This window comes from Salvia splendens, chromosome 19 (assembly GCF_004379255.2).
Source record: "Salvia splendens isolate huo1 chromosome 19, SspV2, whole genome shotgun sequence".
Classification (NCBI taxonomy): domain Eukaryota; kingdom Viridiplantae; phylum Streptophyta; class Magnoliopsida; order Lamiales; family Lamiaceae; genus Salvia; species Salvia splendens.
The window spans coordinates 21,582,755-21,601,851 of NC_056050.1; the positions used below are offsets into that span (position 1 = coordinate 21,582,755).

At 37.1% G+C, this 19,097-nt stretch overlaps 1 protein-coding gene and 1 long non-coding RNA gene across 3 annotated transcripts; both read right to left on the reverse strand.

Moving 5' to 3' along the window:
- Positions 1-185: 185 nt before the first annotated feature.
- On the reverse strand, positions 186-6,788 carry LOC121778624. Of its 2 annotated transcripts, none has more exons than XM_042176010.1 (5): positions 6,608-6,788; positions 3,860-6,411; positions 1,934-3,691; positions 1,166-1,415; positions 186-1,007 (listed from the first exon to the last, which is right to left on the reverse strand). In XM_042176010.1, the coding sequence occupies exons 2-5, from the start codon at positions 6,347-6,349 to the stop codon at positions 508-510; spliced, it is 4,998 nt and encodes a 1,665-aa protein (XP_042031944.1). In that variant the 5' UTR covers positions 6,350-6,411; positions 6,608-6,788; the 3' UTR covers positions 186-507. The 2 variants fall into 2 exon arrangements, with proteins under 2 accessions (XP_042031944.1, XP_042031943.1); XM_042176009.1 differs by having other exon boundaries at positions 3,860-6,473; positions 6,608-6,787.
- Positions 6,789-11,016: 4,228 nt separating this feature from the next.
- Positions 11,017-14,295, reverse strand: LOC121779394. Its single transcript, XR_006045801.1, has 4 exons — positions 14,233-14,295; positions 12,911-13,672; positions 11,760-12,789; positions 11,017-11,461 (listed from the first exon to the last, which is right to left on the reverse strand). It is a non-coding gene; the product is annotated as an uncharacterized LOC121779394 (long non-coding RNA).
- Between the last annotated feature and the right edge of the window lie 4,802 nt (positions 14,296-19,097).

Below are 19,097 nucleotides of genomic sequence, written 5' to 3' on the forward strand. Positions count from 1 at the left end.
GGATTCATTCACTTGGTGAATGATCAGAGAGCATTAATCAAAAGCATAAAATAAAATTTTCTTTCCTGGAGTAACAGCCATACAGTTTTGATGGATCTGACAACCATAGTGTATTAATTAATATCAGTAGAGATTAGAAAACCATGAAAAGGGTAACAACAAAAATTATGTACAAAGATTGAGAATTCTAAAATTTGAGGCGCCTCTTGCTTCATTTTTTGGCTGGAAAAATACACGCGTCTACCAAAAATGCCCTTGACAGTGAAAATACAGCCGAGTGACCTTTGTATCAGACTAGGCAGATGTGACAAATCGCCATCTACAAATACCTGCCCAGCCATCACGCTACAAATGACTACTGTTTTATATTTATATTATGGACAAATTATAGAAAGCTGCGACTCTCTATGAACCCACAGCGGAGACGAGGACGATGATAGGATCGTGCCCTCTCGGCTGATGGGAGAGTTATTCTCCTCCACACGAACCAGAACCACATTGTCTTTTCTAATTGATGTCGCCTGACTCTTTTACGGCCTCTGCATTCATCAGAGCAACCACAGCTTTGTGGACGGCTAGGTCTGCTCTGTAGAACAGCTTCTGAGCCCTCTCCCTCTTCAGTCTGGCCATTTTTTGTGCTTGCTGTGCTGCGCCACATGCATCGCGTAACCGTAGCTCGTGGATATCTGGACTGTCAGGTCCTTCGAGGAAATAAGGCCACTGACCAGGTGATTCAGGCACACCTGTGTTCCATTGCTGGATTGCATTTCGCTTCCCTGTTGACCTCGGGGTGTATGGCTGGTTGTTATAAGAGGGGTATGATCCGAGCTTCTTTGATTTGTTTTTATAAAACTTCGGGCTGTCTGAGGCTCCGGTGCCCAAGTAGAAATGCGCATCGCGTGGAGACAGTAGCCTTGATGATGGTGAAACATCGGAATAGTCATGATGAAGACTGCTTGAGTACAACATCTTCTCATCTCCGAAAACATGACCATTGGATCTCCTCCCTGCCATGAGAAATTGTTAATACAAAAATAGAGATGATCATGGAACAAGAGACAGAATGGATATGGCTTCCAGAAAGAAAAGAAAAGAAAAAAAAAGGTAATGGTATAATTATTAATAATCATTGAGACAATTGCAACAGGAAAGCAGTGAATACTACCAAAAATAAGACCGTCCTGATCCGCCATGGAAGCATGATGGTGTCCAGAAACTGGAAGTCTCCTGTGAGACCGTTGTTTAGAACCCTTATTGGGAACCTCCAAGCCACGTGGTCTTAAGCAGAATGCAAACATGGGTGGTTTTTCAGGAGGAACCTTCCCCTGATTACCTGCAGAAAAGGCATATAATCCGGGAGAAATCTTGTGCTCCCATTCTTTCAGCTGTTGTTGATACCTCTTCCAAAGAGGAGGCTGAATACAAAACAGTGGTAGCAATGAGCCTAAGAACAACAAAAAAGAGAGAAAATATATATCTATACCATATATTGGCCAGTTAAGTCCGTAGCTGTATTTTTGTATGTTAAGTTTGCTCGACAAGCTTGGGAAAATAAGAAGAGCCTTATTCAGTTTTATAGTGATTTTTCAATCACTACCTAATGTGATGGGTTTAATCAGATGCATGGTCCAAAAGCACTATATATTCGCCTGAAGAGATCAGTTACCTACGCACACTAAACCTATGAGATCAACTTAAAGCATACATGCCACCAATCATTGTATTTCTAAAATCAATTGAAAGCGTGCATTGATGCTTCGTTCTCTTTTCTTTCTGGTTCAGGCACACTACTAAAACACATTTAAAAAGTCATTCATAGTAAAGTGAGCAATTATTTGACACTCTATAGGAGTATTAAATATGACAAAAGGTATTTAACTTAACAAACGATATGCAATGCTACAATATAAAAGGACAATGATATAAAACAGACCTGCAGATGTCTTATCAATGACATGCCGATTTTCTCCCTCTTCTCCATCCAGTATTGATATAAGACTTTTGCAGCCCCCATTGACCCCATTCCAATCAGAAGCTTTTCAATTTCTTCATCTGTGAAGTTCAACCGATGCTGAGAATACGAAACTTTTTCAAACATGTCTATTGCCTTCTCCAAGGAATCCTCAGATATCTCATCATGTTTGTCAGCACGACTATTGTGTGCCATCAACCACTGTTCATCATCACTATCCATGTCATATAAAATATGTGAGGCATCCATTGCCATTTCAGCATCATTTTGGACCTGTCGGATATACTGTACAGGATTCCGAACAAAAGGAGCTTCATTTCCATGGTCATCATCACTCTCTTCAACCATTCGTACTCCGGGGATGGGGATATTCTTCACAGATGCAGCACGGATATTCCTGTCGTGGCATTCCTCATGCATCTCCTTGAAAAGCATCCACTGGCTCCGGTCTGGAAACTCCAGTACCCAGTCCTTCCCTCCTTTCCACATCATAGCATGTGAGTAGCGGTTGGCAGACCCAGGCTGTAAAATGTGTTTAACCTTATAGGAATATTTAGTAACCCCAGAAAGTTTCACAGCCAGTCTCCATTCATTATGATCATCAACTTCCAACACAATATGTGCCCCATATTCTCTCCATCCTTTGTCCCCATTGGTGACTAGTACATTTGCAACACATTGAAGCAACTCCACATTTTTCTGGTTGTTACCAGAAGCATCAGATATCCTCTTCAGGCTAGCTTTCCTAATTCGTTTGCAAGGAAGAGATTTTGTGCTTGGCGATTTTTGCTTTTCACTGATATCACAACCTACAAAAGGCAATGTGTATTGAACTTGAGTGCGTGGCTTCTTTGGTCCATTACTGAATCCATTGGGCTTGAAGTTTGGGCTTCCATCAGGCCACACCAGGGGTTTATGTCCAAATGGAGAAGAAACTGAGTTGCTTCCACTATGCTGCCATGAGCTTCTGAAGCCAATAGTGTTGGGTTTATGCATAAATCCATCATGCACATTCCAATCCACATCAGAGGCCTGCCTTGATTCAGAAGATGGAATGTCAACTCTCATGGCACCAGGTGTGGAATTAATCCTAGGGGCAGGAGTTTGGGATGTGATTGAAGTAGGCATAGATGAAACTTCGGGTGCATCAATCAGTTGGTGCGCTTCTTTCCTAGGCTCATGCTGGCATGGTTGACTAATAATTTTGGATGATGCATTTCCAGCAAATTCTTTGAGACATCCACCCCTTCCATCAATCTCGGGATTCTCCTTCTGGATATTTTTAGAGGAACATGCATTCTCAGCAGCATTGCTTGCCAAGATAACAACTCTTCCTGAATCTTGTTGAAAACCATTGAGACCAGGAGCTTTAGCATCCAATTTTCTGATATCATTACCAGCAGTACCATTTGGAAGAGCACTGAATCTGGGTTTAAATCGAACACATTCTGCACCTGGTTGACAAATAGCATCAGAACTTTCTGAAGAGCAGAGAGCATCCTGGTGTTGGAGATTAACCCAAGCAAAACTATGTTCCATCAGTAGCTTGAGATGTAGAGTTAGAAAGAAAGTTGGTGCAGCAAAAAAGGAAAGAGCGAATTGAGGCACTTTTCCAGGCTTTGCGGCCAGACTAAAAGCAGACTGAGTCATCCTTTTATTACGCGCTTCTCGGGAAATACCCATTGGCAAAATGCCAGAAACATATTTCTTTTTGAAACCCTGGAAGTGAAAGAAGGAGAACCATTACTGTTAAATAACAGATCCATGGCAACTTCCAGGTCGCAGTATCTATAGCTATTACATATACAGTTAGGGAGAAAAAAGAGGGACATAAACCATTATTTCAAAAGTATAAATAGCATATGAATAAGTAAGATAAGAGAATACCTCATTTGACGAGTGTTTTAAACCATCACAAGGTACGCATGACTGGAAATTTCCACATTCAAGTTCCTTAATGTTGTCGTACGTGCACTCTGAGATGGGCAGTTGTTTAATGAGCAAACAATGTTGCAGAATCTCCGAGTCCAGGTAAAGCCATCTTGAACTTTTTAGCTTGGAGGAACTGTAAAATTCAAACACATGCTGCTTCCTTGGATCTTGAGAACTAGAAAGTTGGAACCTTATTGAGGTTGCAGGTAATTTCATGTCGTCATTACACTTTTCATCAAATTGACTAAAGACAATCAAGATCTGGAAGATCAAAGCTACAGCCTGCTTCAGGCAGCCTTCATATAAGAGAAATCTCATGCCATAATTAGTATCTATAAACAGCATTTCCAGGACAACAGCAGTGGAACTGGCCACCAACACCCCATGTTGAAGCATAAGTATGTCATGAAGCAGTGAAAAAATCCCTGATTCAAATGAAGTCCCTAGACATGGTAATACAGGTAAGCAAATCTCGAATTTGAATTGGTCAGAATCCAGAAAAACATCTTTCAGTCTTAATTTGCCTTGACAGTCAAACGACCATAGTAGCTTGCCAGATCCTCCTTTAGAAGGTCGGCAGCCAACACCAACAGGGGAAAGTGGCGATACAGTCCATGGAGAAGTTCTACACGCTTTAACAGATCTAGACACAGAATTACCTCCTTCAATTTCCTTACGGTATTTTTTCCTGACATAAACCACATGTTTCTCACTTGGAGATGTGTGTGTATGTAGAGAGTTATTACCCCTTTGGCCATCAAGTAAGCTATCCACTGATGCAGATTCACAATCTGGATTACTTCTAAATATCATTGAGTCAACTACATCACTATTTGAGTAGTCAGTTTTCTCGGATGACAATGAAGAGACCAAAGGAAGGTGCTTCTGTGAAGTCCTCTGTCTCTTTAAAGATTTTGGTGGAGCTTTGGCACGATGAGATTGACTAGCAAGCCATGACGCTATGGGTTCAGAATCAAGAGGGTCCCTTGTACAGCTAGCATCACCCGCTGATGGAGCTGTTTGTCCATTATGTAAATCTTTGGCCCTTCTCCTCTTACTTTTCGAATTGTCAGGAACCTCACTAGGGAGAAGCAAAAGCTTGAATTTCTCATCTAGGAGATTAACAATTTCCTCCTCTCGGTCATCGTACTTTATGAGATGATGCTTAGTTTCCGAATTGTAATCATTCACAAGGCCATAGTACCAACTCTCATCCAGTGGCCAAAATATTTTTATCCTCCGGTTCAAAACCCAGTATGGATCCAAGTCTTGGGAAAGAATCTCATAGAAATGGCGCCGTTTCCTTGGGATGCCTTTCACTGCATTTCCTCTCCTGGGTCTAAGATTTCTGCTCTGATCATCAGCTGATGCAGACGGTCCATCAGCGAACGACTTGGCCTGTCGGGTAAAAGAGTCCCGAGCAGATGAAGATGAAAAAAACAATCCATCAGCCTTCTGAGAAACTGGAGACTTCTTCAATGAGAAGCCAGTACAGCTTGGATCAAACCGAGAGGAAAGCATCCTTGCAGCATTCTGCTCAAGATTCTCTTCATCATCATCGTCCTCATCCACAAAATCAACAAAGAGCTTATTTGATGAACTACCCATAGAAGGTTGAGACTTCTTAGTTTTAGCCTCAGCACCACCTCTACCACTGCTAAGTACTACATCCTTTTTCTTCTGACTGTTGCTCTGCTTTCTTTTACGCGGTGGAACAGTATTATTTACAACTGAATTACATTCTTTCCCTGTGTGGCAAGCTGAACCAGGCTCACTATTCCTAACTTCTTCAGCTCCCACCTCCTGCTTTGATTTCACATTTGAACCACTAGACTTCACAGCAGGTTTTGAATCAGACTTCTGCTTTGATTTTGAACTAGAACAATTTACCTTTCTCTTGGATTTCACAGTTGAAACACTGTCATTACCCAATAGAGGGGTTGTTACCTGAGCTAATCGGTCATTGAGGGCCTCCCCATCCTCAGATTTAGTAACTTCAGCCTTGACTTCTCCTGCAGAATCAGCAGAATCAGAAAGTCTGGTCGGCTCAGAACCTTGATCCCTTTTCAACTTTTTCCTCCTCACAGAACCCCGTGGACGCTTTGGGATATTGAAAGAACTTCCATTGTTTCCCAAAGGCAACGAGATGTCATGCAGACCTTCACTCCCACCCTTCAATTTTTTTCCAAAATCTAGCTCTGGTTTTACACCATTTACATCCTCCTTCCTACTCTTCTTAGCATCACTCTCGAGACTACTCAGGGGAACCTCCTTTCTACTCTTCCTTTTTTTCTTTTTAACATTTTCCCCATCATTTTCATCACAAACTTTCTTCTTACTATTCCTCACTTCAGAAAACTGGGATTCATAGAGGCTCTTGAGATCTAATGAACGGTTTTTCTTAGAGATTTCAGCGCCACCAGACTTCTTTTTGCTGATTTCCATCAATAATCACTCAATTCAATCAAATCTATACGACCCCCTTTGTTTCCATGTCCCACTTAGATCTGCCACAAATTTCACACGGAAAGAAAACGAAAAATATCCATAAATAACCCATCAAATTCCCCTGGAATACACCAAAAGGCAATTCATTTATTAAAATACGCCGATTTGATAGGCAAACTAAGAAAAAGTAGGAAAATAAATGCAGAGATTAAACATGCAAGTATGTATCCGGCGACATACACACATGAAGCGTACCTGTAACCAGTATTACGGCGACCACGCCATAGGAGAAGTGGAGATCGAGCATGAAAGAGTTCAAATTGGGGAGAAATTGAGAGAATGGGAAAAAGGAGAAATTTCCAGCTTTGATTTGAAGCCCTAATTTGATTCACTGCTTTTTTTGTCCATTTCCTTTTTTTTCCCAAAACCTTTTTTCTTTTTGCTATTAGTAATTATTTTTGCTAAATTAGGGCTTGTATTTGTCAGCTGGCAAAATAATCGATCAAAGGGATCAATTCATGAGAAATTGGTTAATGCAAAGCCACTTTATCAATCCCACGTGGTATATATCATTCGTCGATTCGAAACGTGGATTTAGGGAAATTGCTAAATAAAATACTATTGTGCACCTAACATTGTTCCTATTCATAATAGCTCCACTAATAGTATTCATATAATCTCTTAATGTTGGTAATATATATTTATAAGTATTAATTCATAGTATTCATATAATCACTTAGGCCATATTTGGTTGGCGGGAAAGTAAAGTTGGCAAGGAAAATGATTCTTGGGAAAATAAATCCGGGAATATGATTTCTAATAACTTTACTTTCCCGTGTTTGGAAAATATCAAGATTTGAAAGTATATATTTGATTTAAACACTAAACTAAAAATATACTTATCATTTTTTATTTATAAAAAATAATAATACATATTATTTAATAAATTACTAATTACAAATGATAATAATTATATTCTTTTATTTATTATTACGATGGATAGTTTAAATATGGATTATACATCATAATATATAATAATATAATAATAAATAAGATTATTATTATTATTATTATTATTATCATCATTATATTTACTTAATTTTTAATTGAATAAATTTTATAATTTAAAATTTCACTACAATTTTATTGTTAATTACTAATTATAAATTAATAATTATTATATTATTATATAATCATTATAATTATATAATAATATAATAATTATTAATTTATAATTAGTAATTAACAATAAAATTGTAGTGAAATTTTAAATTATAAAATTTATTCAATTAAAAATTAAGTAAATATAATGATAATAATAATAATAATAATAATAATAATAATAATAATAATAATAATAATAATAATAATAATAATAATAATAATAATAATAATAATAAACTATACTATATTGCATTAAATACGTAAGAATCCTAAAACTGGAAAAAAGAATACCTAAGAAAAGTTAGGATTCAGAATCCTGTAAAGTTGTACTAACTTTTCTTGTTTCAGGATTTTGATTACTTTCCCAATTTGATTAAAAACGGAAACAAACACATGAATTTAAAATTTAAGGAATCAGATTATTTTCACAGACAGAATCCTGGCAACTAAACATGGCCTTAATGCTGGTAATATATATTTATAAGTATTAATTCCTTAAACATTATATATCCATGTGTTCTTTTACATTATTCATGACCATTAAGCATTAGGTTTTCGAGTGTTAGTTGCCTACTTCTTTTTTAATAGTAATAATTTTCAATCAAATAAGTTTACAAATAACAGAAAAATATTAAAATTGCTTAACCATTAAAATTACATGATTGAAATCAATAAATACATTGTCAAAATACTAAAAATATAATAGAAAAATATTATAATCATCGGGGGATCGAAGCATGCCTAGATTTCTTCAAGTAGATCATGTCGGAGTCGACCAAGTGGTCTTTATTATGTGTTCATGCATGGCGAGCCCCGAAAGCATTTTCACGTCTTCTTTTTACTATTTTTGTGCAAAATGAGTTTTTTTAGTCTATTAGACATGAAAATGTCATAATGAAAGCTAGCCACATAGGGGTGTCTGTTCACGAAGTAGTAGCTTATGTTGTACGGACATACATTGGTCGTGAAGCTTGCAACGGGCGCTCTACATTCCACGCATTGTTGAATACGTTATAGTGGTTCAACACGTTGATGTCGTTGTTAACCTGGAGACACCAAAGAACACATGTTAAATCATTAGTCGTTGGCCAAAGAATCTTGCTAGGATGATGGTTGGATCTTCCACAATTACTACTTGTATTTTTCCATCTGCATCTGAGACGGCAATTGATGCTGGTCTACCAACTGAGGAGAATAATGAAGGAGCTACTCGTGAGGAAAGCACATATGTTGTCATCCAACTAGCTCCATCAAGGAACCTAAGGTCGCTTACAGAAAGACGGGTGGGTGCAGCGTTGTGCTTGCCATACAACTCGCGTGCCATTTGTATCAGCCCCACTCTGACCAAAGAAGAGAGGGATTGTTACCAGTTTTTACTTGCGACACAAGAGATTTGGATGTAAGAACAAAGTGATTTGAAAAGGAAACAAATCTCTAGGTTTATACTAAATGATTTGTTTAGTATAGTTTGGTTGAAAAGGAAATTCAAGCAGCTAACATATGTTTGAATTGCAGGTCTCATAATATCTATGAGGACGATGTCATAGAAGTATCGAAAAGGAAATTCACCTCGTTGAAGCCACATGAAACGCTGCAATTGTTGATGTTTGGGCGTCGTACTTGAATGTCATGGAGATGTACAAGTCATCAAAAGCGCCCAACAGATTGTTCATGTTCACTACTCCCACGGTAAGTGTACATGGTAAATGGTTATGATTTATGTGAGATATACTTTACTAATGTTCAATTTGTTTCTCCAATCTTATAATGTGGTTGAACGTAGAAATGAATGGGAGGAGTCTAGAGCTGCGGAAGCATTCTGCAAGGATATAGATTCTCAATTCAAAAACATTGAAACTTTTGACTGGAACAAATATGAGTTGGTAATTACTCTTTCAAATCTATACCAAATATGAATTATTGGAAGGTTATTTTCCCAATAATCGGCTTTAAACTACAAATTGAATATTAAAATAATTGAATTGCTATCTACAGGTGTTTTTCCCAATATGGTCTCCCACACACTACTATTTGGTATGCTTTTCAATGAAGACTGGAATTGCAAATGTCATTGACAATACAGTCCTTGAGAACAGTGTTCGATATGTGGCAAACTATAGTAAAGACTTGACTTTACTGCTAAGTAAAGTTGAACTGATTGTAGTTGATATTCTTCTGTAGTAGTATTGATATTAAATCAGTTGGTAAAGGTGTGTGCCTAAAAATATGTTGATATGCTGTTGAAGCTTTGTTGAAATACAACATTTAAGTTTGTTTGACAATTAGTTGAAAAGATTGTCTTTGATTTTATTGTGAATTGTATGAATGTTGTTGGTTTGATTTTCTACTAATATTGTTTAGTTCTACGTGTTTATATTGATTTTCTTATGACGTGGTTGCTGTAGAGGGAATTTTTTGTCCGATATCTCCTAACCAAGGGCCTCAAACACCTTGCTAGAGTGATAAGTAAAGAACGTGGAATCTGGCTGCTGGACTTGCCATGGAAAACAACTAACAACGACAAGGACTCTGCGGTCTTCCTGATGAGACATATGGAAACATATATGGGTACGCCTATCAATTTGTGGAATAGTGGTCTTCAAGGAGTTAGTGTCAGGACATTGCAGATTTTGAGGGGGCGTTATTGCAAGACAATGCTTCTTTCGGAATCCAACAAAGTCAGGGTCTGATTCACAAAGTACATGACAAGTTATATAAATGTGACCCCTTCGTTTAGAACCAATTTTGAGAGGCAGGTCAATGGTTTGTTGAACAAAGATCCCAGTAAAATGCCCAACAAGGAGCCGGCAAAGAAGAAAAGAAAGTGTGTTTGATTTTTTTTGAGAAAGTTGGTGTTTTTTTGCATGTTCAAGCAACAGTTTGGCTATCAATAGTTAGTTTAGTTGTTGAAACTATTTAGCGTAGCTTGAAGCAGACTAGTTTTTTAAAAATCGTACTTTGTTGAGAACTGAGAAGGTTTCTTTTGTTAACATTGTTCTTATTTGAATTTAAAACAGTAAGAAGTCATTTTCACATGATTGAAAAATAGTATTGGTGTTCTGTTCAGATCAAATTATTGGTCTTTATTCTTCTATAAGAACGTCGTAAAAATAACTTGAAATATTATTGACAAATGCTTGTGTCGAATGTTGGTGGAAAAATTGAACATACTAAAGCAATTAACGGATGGAAAACCTGCTTATCAAATAGTTGAAAATTTAACAAAAAAGTTAATGGAATTGCGCGGTAGAATCAACAAAAAGTCAATAGAATTGCGGTGCTTATCAAATAGTTGAAAACATTGTTGAGTCTCATCTTGCGTAGAATCAACAAAAAGTCAATAGCATTTCAACACAGGTTCAACGGAAAAAACTAACACAATCTGAATAACAAATTGTATTCGCAACCGACTCAACATACCGACGTCTACATCGTAAGAATCTGAAAATCACAAATCTGGAAATGAAAAATTTAAACCATTGTTGAAATGTAGTTGACAGTCAAGTGGCATGTAAACATAAAAAAAACTAAAACCCACTACTTTTTGGCTTTATCTTTTTGCCTGGCGCAGTTTCTTGAATCGTGGTGACCAACTTCTCCACATTTTCCACATCGCCGACGAGGCCTTTGTTGTTCCCTCATAGCCTTCTCTTTCGGTGACACAATTCTGCCGCCTCTTCCTGAACCCTTTGTCTTCACCACATCAGGAGGGTGCACAGTTACAACACTAGGTCGAGAAGATCCGTACAGATTCTCAAATCTCTGTTCTTTATCCATCGATGAGACTAATGGAAAAGTACCATCGAATAGTTTTTCCCCTAGGGCTTCCATACCGTCAAACAATGCAGTAATGTCATCGTCGTTGCTTTGGGCGCGTTGAAATAAATGAAAGTACAACGAGTGCAGTTTTGTTGCAACTTCTCATTTTTTTATCAACTTGCGACTCTGTATTAGCACAAAATTTCAATCATACAACATACAATCATACTATAGCATCACAATGTCAATTCAGGATCAACAAAAATAGCATCAGAATGTCAACACAGTATCATGACAGAGCATTAGAATGTCAATACAGGATCAACAAATAACTCCACAATGTCAACGCATGATCAACAAATAACATCAGAATGTCTATACATGATCAACCAAAAGCATCACAATGTCAACAGACAATCATACTAAAAAACGCCTACGTCTGCACCATCGACAAAATTCATCATAATTAGAATAAGGTGCACACCTGTAGTAACTGCAGTAAGCGTTGACTCCTCATTAGGCTCACTGTGAACTTCCTTTAACAGCGATGTCTTCAGCCACCTTGTACCAAGATATCTATCTGGTATTAATGTAAGGTCGTGGTTTTTGAAAACCTAAAAAACGTGGCAACACAATATTCCACGCCGCAGAAACAGCTTGCAGTCGCACTCGTACCATTCAGTGCCAACCTCATGACGGACAACACATTTGTTGGGATGACTATCAGTCAATGTGTATATCTCATAATTATTTGCCACATCACAATGTTTCATTCGGCACCTTCGATGTCCCTCAACGATCTCATCTTGTACTTGCTGGAAAATACGATCAGTGTACATAGATGTTGCATGTTTCTCAATCAACAACTTTGTTGACATAATTGGGACTTTGGTGGAATCAACAAAATCAAGTCTTTCTGTTAGGTTCCGTTGTGAATCCAATCCACTGTTGTACTGCATTATAAAGTCAGCAAGATTGTAGTATGGCTTGGTGTACCTTTTGAAGAAACTATTCTCAGACTCATAAAATGATGTTGTCTTCAACAATGACCCCATTGGGAAGTCTCTAAACTAAGTTGGTATCAAATATTCACTTTGCTCAAACATAGTTTTGAACCAAGATTCATCTTGCAAGCCATATCGATCCATAATTGCCAGCCATGTTTCTTCAAATTGCTCTAGCTCCAATAATTCCGACCACACACAAGAGTCCAAATCCCTCTTCAAATTTTCGCTAGCAAGTATTTTTTTGGGAACCTTATCAGGCAGTTTCAACATGATATGCCACATACACCAACGGTGTCTGGTACCGTTTAGCATATGTTCTATAGCAAGCTTCATCCCCCAATCCTGATCAGTTATTATCAACTTAGGAGCCCCCCCTTACATTCTACAAACTCTCTCAACAACCAAGAGAAAGAGTCTGCGCCTTCACTTGACACAAATCCGGCCCAAAATGCTACTGGACATCCGTGGTTGTCTTTCCCCGTGAATGGACCAAACACCATGCAATACCTAATTTCATTTGTTAAAAAATGTAAGCAACTACATATACTTGGCATTTGAAAATAGCATCAACTACATGTACTTTTTAATTTGAATGTGGAATCAACTGAATCTCAACAACTACTATTACCTGTTTGTGGAATATGTAGTATCAAATGATACAACTTCACCAAACATCTTGTAGTTCTTCCTGCACATAGCATCCCACCAGAAAAGACTAAGTAACTTGCCATCACTAGCTTGTTGGAATTTGTAATGGAACCCGTCGCAGCTAGCCTTCTTCTCCTCCATTTGATTTAAAATTAACTTGATATCAACGTCTTTCATTTGCTGCAATATGTCACGAGTACTATTACGTATGTCAGTGACGGTGCAGCCAACGGAATCGTATCCACCCATGAACTCCTTTAACAAGTTGAAAGTTGTTGTATGCCCAATATTTGCCTTTGCGGAATCCTGCATGAATTTATAATGGATATCCCCAAGCTTACGGTTGGATTTCTTGTATCGAACGTGCTTCTGTCAACCATCTCGTGATTGTGGTTTTCTATGAAGTTGCTAATAACATATCTTGCACTGCCAGAAACGATTACTTACTTCAAGGTAAGTCTCGCATTGCAGAGAAATCTACTAGAACGCCATCTACGCTTGTTGGCACTACCCTCGGGCGTAGTGCTTTCATTTTCCTCGTCACACAACAGTTCACCTTGCCTGCTACAAACTAGAGTCTACCAAGTTTTGACGCCAATTGATAATTTGTGACCAAATCTTCGGGTATCTAACCGACATACGTTAGCATATTCTTCATAAAAAGAAACGCCATCTTCTACAGATTCAAAAAGCTTGCCAACATAAGGCTTCAAGTCGGATCTACATTCTGGAATGATTGGGACTGATACACAAAGCAGCCAAATGTCAACAGAGAATTAAAAAAAATGGACTCGATCAGCAGCTATGTATATCAATATAGAATATAAATATAGAATCAACAAAAATGTCAATAGAATTGCAATGTAGAATCAACCATAGCTTACAAATGTCAAATGTATATCAATATAGAATATCAATATAGAATCAACAAAAATGTCAATAGAATTGCAACGTAGAATCAACCGTAGCTTACAAATGTCAACATAGGATCAGCCATGTGATACGACATAGCAACAAAAATTCTAATAATTTCAACACAGGTTCAACGGAAAAACAAACACAATCTAAATAACAAATTGTATTCGCAATCGACAACATACTAAAAATCACAAATCTGGAAATGAAAAATCTTTAAAATATGGAATTCACGAATCACGAATGTGCCAATCTTCAACGAATGGAAATTATGAATCACGAATGTGTCAATCTACGACATAAGGAAAACACGAATCTGGAAATGAAAAATAAAAAAACTTTTGTTGCATTATGAGTAACCTATAATTCTCATCACCGTGAAATTACCTTTATCAGTGTTAGAACCCTCCATATAATAATAAAAAACGATGTGACACCAGCAAAGAAATCAATTTAAGATTCGGCCGGATAATAAAAAACCTCCAGAATACGCCGGCAAAAAAAAATCAGTCTTCAGAATAAAGTTTCCGCGTGGTGTTAAGATCCTTAAGAATATGTGATTATTTTCAGTTTTGGAAGGTGGGAGAGAAATTAGGAACGCATAAACCGCTGAGAAAATTAAGTTACAAAATTACCTTCCGTTGACAAATTACATACTCTTGTTGACATAGAAATTAAATGCAATATTAACCACATATCTTTAATAATTAGTGGCTAGGATTAAAGTTTTGAATTTGTATTAAATATATGGTTTGCATTTGATCACATCCCTAAGAGTATAACGCTAAAACTAATAATTAGCATTATCACGCATATTTTTAAACTTAATGATCATATCTTTATATATAAATAAATATAAGATCATGCATATAAGCATAGTGTTCAAAGTTTAAATTGTTAAAAGTCCAAATATAACATAAAATAAAACCATAATATTGGTGAAATATTTAGCAAATTATATTCCACATCAATGAAAGATGGAAAATGGATTTATAAGGAAGATATAATAATAGAACAAATTTCATAGTAGTACTAATTTATTTTAAGTCAGTTAATCTCAATTAATGATGTGACTGAAAGAGGCAAAGAGCAAACAACTACTTATAGATTAAAATTACCAAAAAAACAAATAACTGTAAGCAGTTTCCCCAATCAGAAGAGAAAACTATGATATCAAGTTATCAACGCGAGGGGAGTAGTAAATTGAAAAAAATGGCTAGGCTATTTCAATATCAAATACAAACGTGAAAATTCAACAAAATTAAACCTCAACTTTGCATGCATGACTAATCAATATCAATGCAACACTGATCAAACAAATTTCAATGCTGTCCAGGAGTTTGTGAATCTTATTAAATTAATGTTGAGTGAAATTACCTACTTTTAATCTATTCAGTATAGTTTGATTGAAGCATTAGAATACAAATTAACAAAGCTGATAAAGCAATTCCTAATGTAGCGCAGTTTTTTTTCAACCTTTTTTTTCGTTATTTTTCACCATCGGGTCGTTACACAAGCACATGAATAGTTTCCATTAATCACAACAGTAGTATCACACACCACTCGAGATTCTAAAGTTAATAAAGATGATTCTAAAGTTAATAAAGATGTGCTCCTGTTGGAAACGTGTGGTTTAAGAGTTGCTTTTGGCTTTTCTTATTCTTGTAACCTCTATTGTGTTAATATTGTGGTTTATGGTGGTTAATTCCATGACTTTTCATGTCTACATTTGATGCCCCTATAAAAGGCATAGATTTGTAGAGAGAATACACACCAACGAAAAGCATTACATCTTCTCTCAAGCTCTCTACATCATAGTGTGCATTTTAAGAGCATTGCATAGCTCGATTCTCGGAACTCCATCAAGTTCGCTGGTGTCTAGCGGGTTTGAGGTGCTTCTACACGCTAGGAGGAAGTCGTTTTATCTTTGGGGACAATACGTCATTCCGTGAGCACTAGCCGGGGCGTAATTTGTCTTGCGGAAAGAGGGTTTTCCTCGACTCGACTTATAGTTTGGTTTGTTTTATTATTTCGGTTGTAATTTCCATTCCACTTATTGTTGTTATTTTCTTTCGATTGTAATAATTAGAGTACCGCATGTACACGGCTTGAGAATTTTATCTCATTATTTCTAACAATCGCAAGACAAATTAGTGTACTTTTCTAAGACAGGATTATACCAATCGAAGTTTGAGGAAACATGAGCTCCAAAGCTGGAATGAAGAAACGAACAGTCGCGATGTTCATGGGCTATGAAATTGTTAATTCCTTGAGATTCATTCTCTTGAGAATTGTGTTTATCATTTGTCATTTGACAATCAAGACCAATTTAGATTTGGTAGTAGTAATTGTGGTGCATGAATTGTTGAATATATCAATGCACATTTGGTTCAACATAATTGTGTACTTATTGTTGGAAACAATACTGTGCAAATTATTTGAAAGTGTAGATCATGATGTGATCTCAATGGTCTCCGAAGTGGACCATGGTAATAATCCAAATGAATGGTTTGTTGATACGGGTGCCACATGTCATGTGTGCTCCGAGAGAAGCGTTTTTTCTACTTACAAATCTGTTGGAGGTAGAAAAGTACGCATGGGAAACCAAGCCTCTTCTAAGGTGGTTGGTGTGGGTAATGTATTCCTAACATTAGGATCAGGAAAGGTTCTTACCCTTAAGGATGTGTTGCATGTCCCAGACATCCGAAATAATTTCGTGTCAGACTCACTTCTAGTAAATCACGGATTCTCATTAGAATTTGAGTGTGAAAAGGTTATATTGACCAAGTATGGAAAGTTCATAGGTGAAGGTAACGTAGTGAATGGGCTTTTTGAGCTGAATGTTACGGTCATTCACCGTGGAAAAGGAATAAGCAATAAGGAAGATGACACATCCTCTTTTTTGCTTGAAAGCTCTGATTTATGGCATAATAAATTGGGACATACAAATCTAAATGCTATAAAAAGATTAGTAAATCTTAGTTTACTAAAAGTAGATAAGTTTAACTCACAAGAAAGATGTGAAGTGTGTGTTGAAGCCAAAAGGGCTAAGCTGTCGTTCCATTCGGTAGAGCGGAGCACAAAACCTCTTGAGTTGATCCATACAGACGCATGTGATTTGAAATTTGTGCAAACAAGAGATGATAAAAAAGTATTTCATCACGTTTATAGATGATTGCACAAGGTATTGTTACCTTTACTTATTAAGAAGTAAAGATGAGGCAATTGAAGCGTTTAAAGACTTCAAAAATGAAGCCGAAAATCAACTTAATTGTCAAATTAAGTGTGTTCGAAGTGATAGAGGTGGTGAGTATGTAGTGTCGTTTGCAGAATTATGTCATGCAAGTGGTATAATTCACCAAACCACAGCTCCATATTCTCCTAAGTCAAATGGTGTTGCTGAACGCAAAAATCGAACACTTAAAGAGATTATGAATGCTCTGTTGATTAATTCAGGTTTACCCCATAACATGTGGGGAGAGGCTGTGTTAACGGAAAATTATATCTTGAATAAGATTCCACCAAAAAATAGGTATGTGACTCCTTATGAGTTGTGGAAAGGGAAGAAACCTTTGTATTCGTACCTCAAAGTGTGGGGGTGCTTAGCTAAGGTAGAAGTGCCACTTCCGAAACAAGTTGCAATTGGCCCTAAAACAGTCGATTGCATCTTTATTGGCCATGCACTTAATAGTAGTGTCTATCGTTTCCTAGTCCATAGGTCAATTGTGCCTGGTGTGGCTGAAGGAACAACAATGAATCAAGGAATGCTATATTTTTTAAGTATGTTTACCCTTGCAAGAGGTAGGAGGATCGTTCTAGTGAAAGAATGATGGATGAATCCACTGGTTCTAATCCTCTAAAAAGGACGAGGTCAAGTCCTGAGGATGTAGAATCAAGACGTGGTAAAAAGAGTTAAAATTGCTAAGACATTTGGTATCGACTTCTTAACTTTTATGTTGGATGACGAACCAGAGTCGTTGGCAGAAGCTGTCTGGCCCAGATGCGCCATTTTGGCAAGAAGTGATCAATAGTGAAATTGAATCAACTATGAGAAATAACACATGGGTGTTAGTAAACTTGCCAAAAGGCTGCAAGACCTTAGGGTGCAAGTGAATCCTGAGAAGGAGATATAAAACTGATGGTACTATTGAAAAGTACAAAGCTCGCCTAATTGTAAAAGGCTTTAAGCAGCAAGAAGGATATGATTTCTTCGACACATATTCACATGTTACGAGAATCACTTCCATTGGGTGCTTCTCGCAATTGCTGTTATGCACTATCTTGAGATTCACCAAATGGATATGAAAACTGTGTTTCTGAATGGTGAATTGGAGGAAGAAATTTATATGGAGCAACTTAAAGGGTTTGTAGTACTTGGCCAAGAAAGGAAGATATGCAAACTAGTGAGGTCTCTATATGGATTGAAACAAGCGTCATTGCAATGACACTTAAAGTTTGACAATATGATGTTGTCAAATGGGTTCACTATCAATGAGTGTGATAAGTGTGTTTACATTAAGAACTCAGATAACAGTTTTGTTATTGTGTGTCTTTATGTAGATGATATGTTGATTATGGGCAGCAATAGTGCCATTATCAACGAAACCAAAAATATGTTGAAAAGAAATTTCGACATGAAAGATATGGGTTTAGCTGATGTGATTCTCAAAATCAAGATTAAAAGGAATCATGAGGGAATTGCTTTGACACAATCTCATTATATTGAGAAAAATGTACTTAAGAAGTTTCACTCGTTTTATTGTGAGCCAGCTAAGACTCCATTGGAACCCAAGGTGCATTTGAGTAAGCACACGGGCGAGCCTGTAGCTCAAGAAGAATATGCAAGGATCATAGGGAGTTTGATGTTTATCACAAACTGCACCTGACCAGATCTTGCGTGTACGGTGAATAAGCTGAGCCGATTTATGAGCAACCCAAGCAAGGAACATTGGAAAGATCTGCATAGGTTTTGAGATACTTGAAGTATACTCTTAACTTTGAGCTGCAATACACAAGATATCCCCAAGTACTCGAAGGGTACTATGATGCAAATTGGATTTGTGATTCAAAAGACTTGTTCTCGACGAGTGGGTATGTGTTCACTGTGGGGGGTGGAGCTGTTTCGTGGAAGTCAACGAAACCAACGTGTATAGTTCGATCCACCATGGAATCCGAGTTTATCACTTTAGACAAAGCAGGGGAAGAAGCCGAGTGGCTTAGAAACTTCCTAGAAGATATTCCATGTTGGAAGA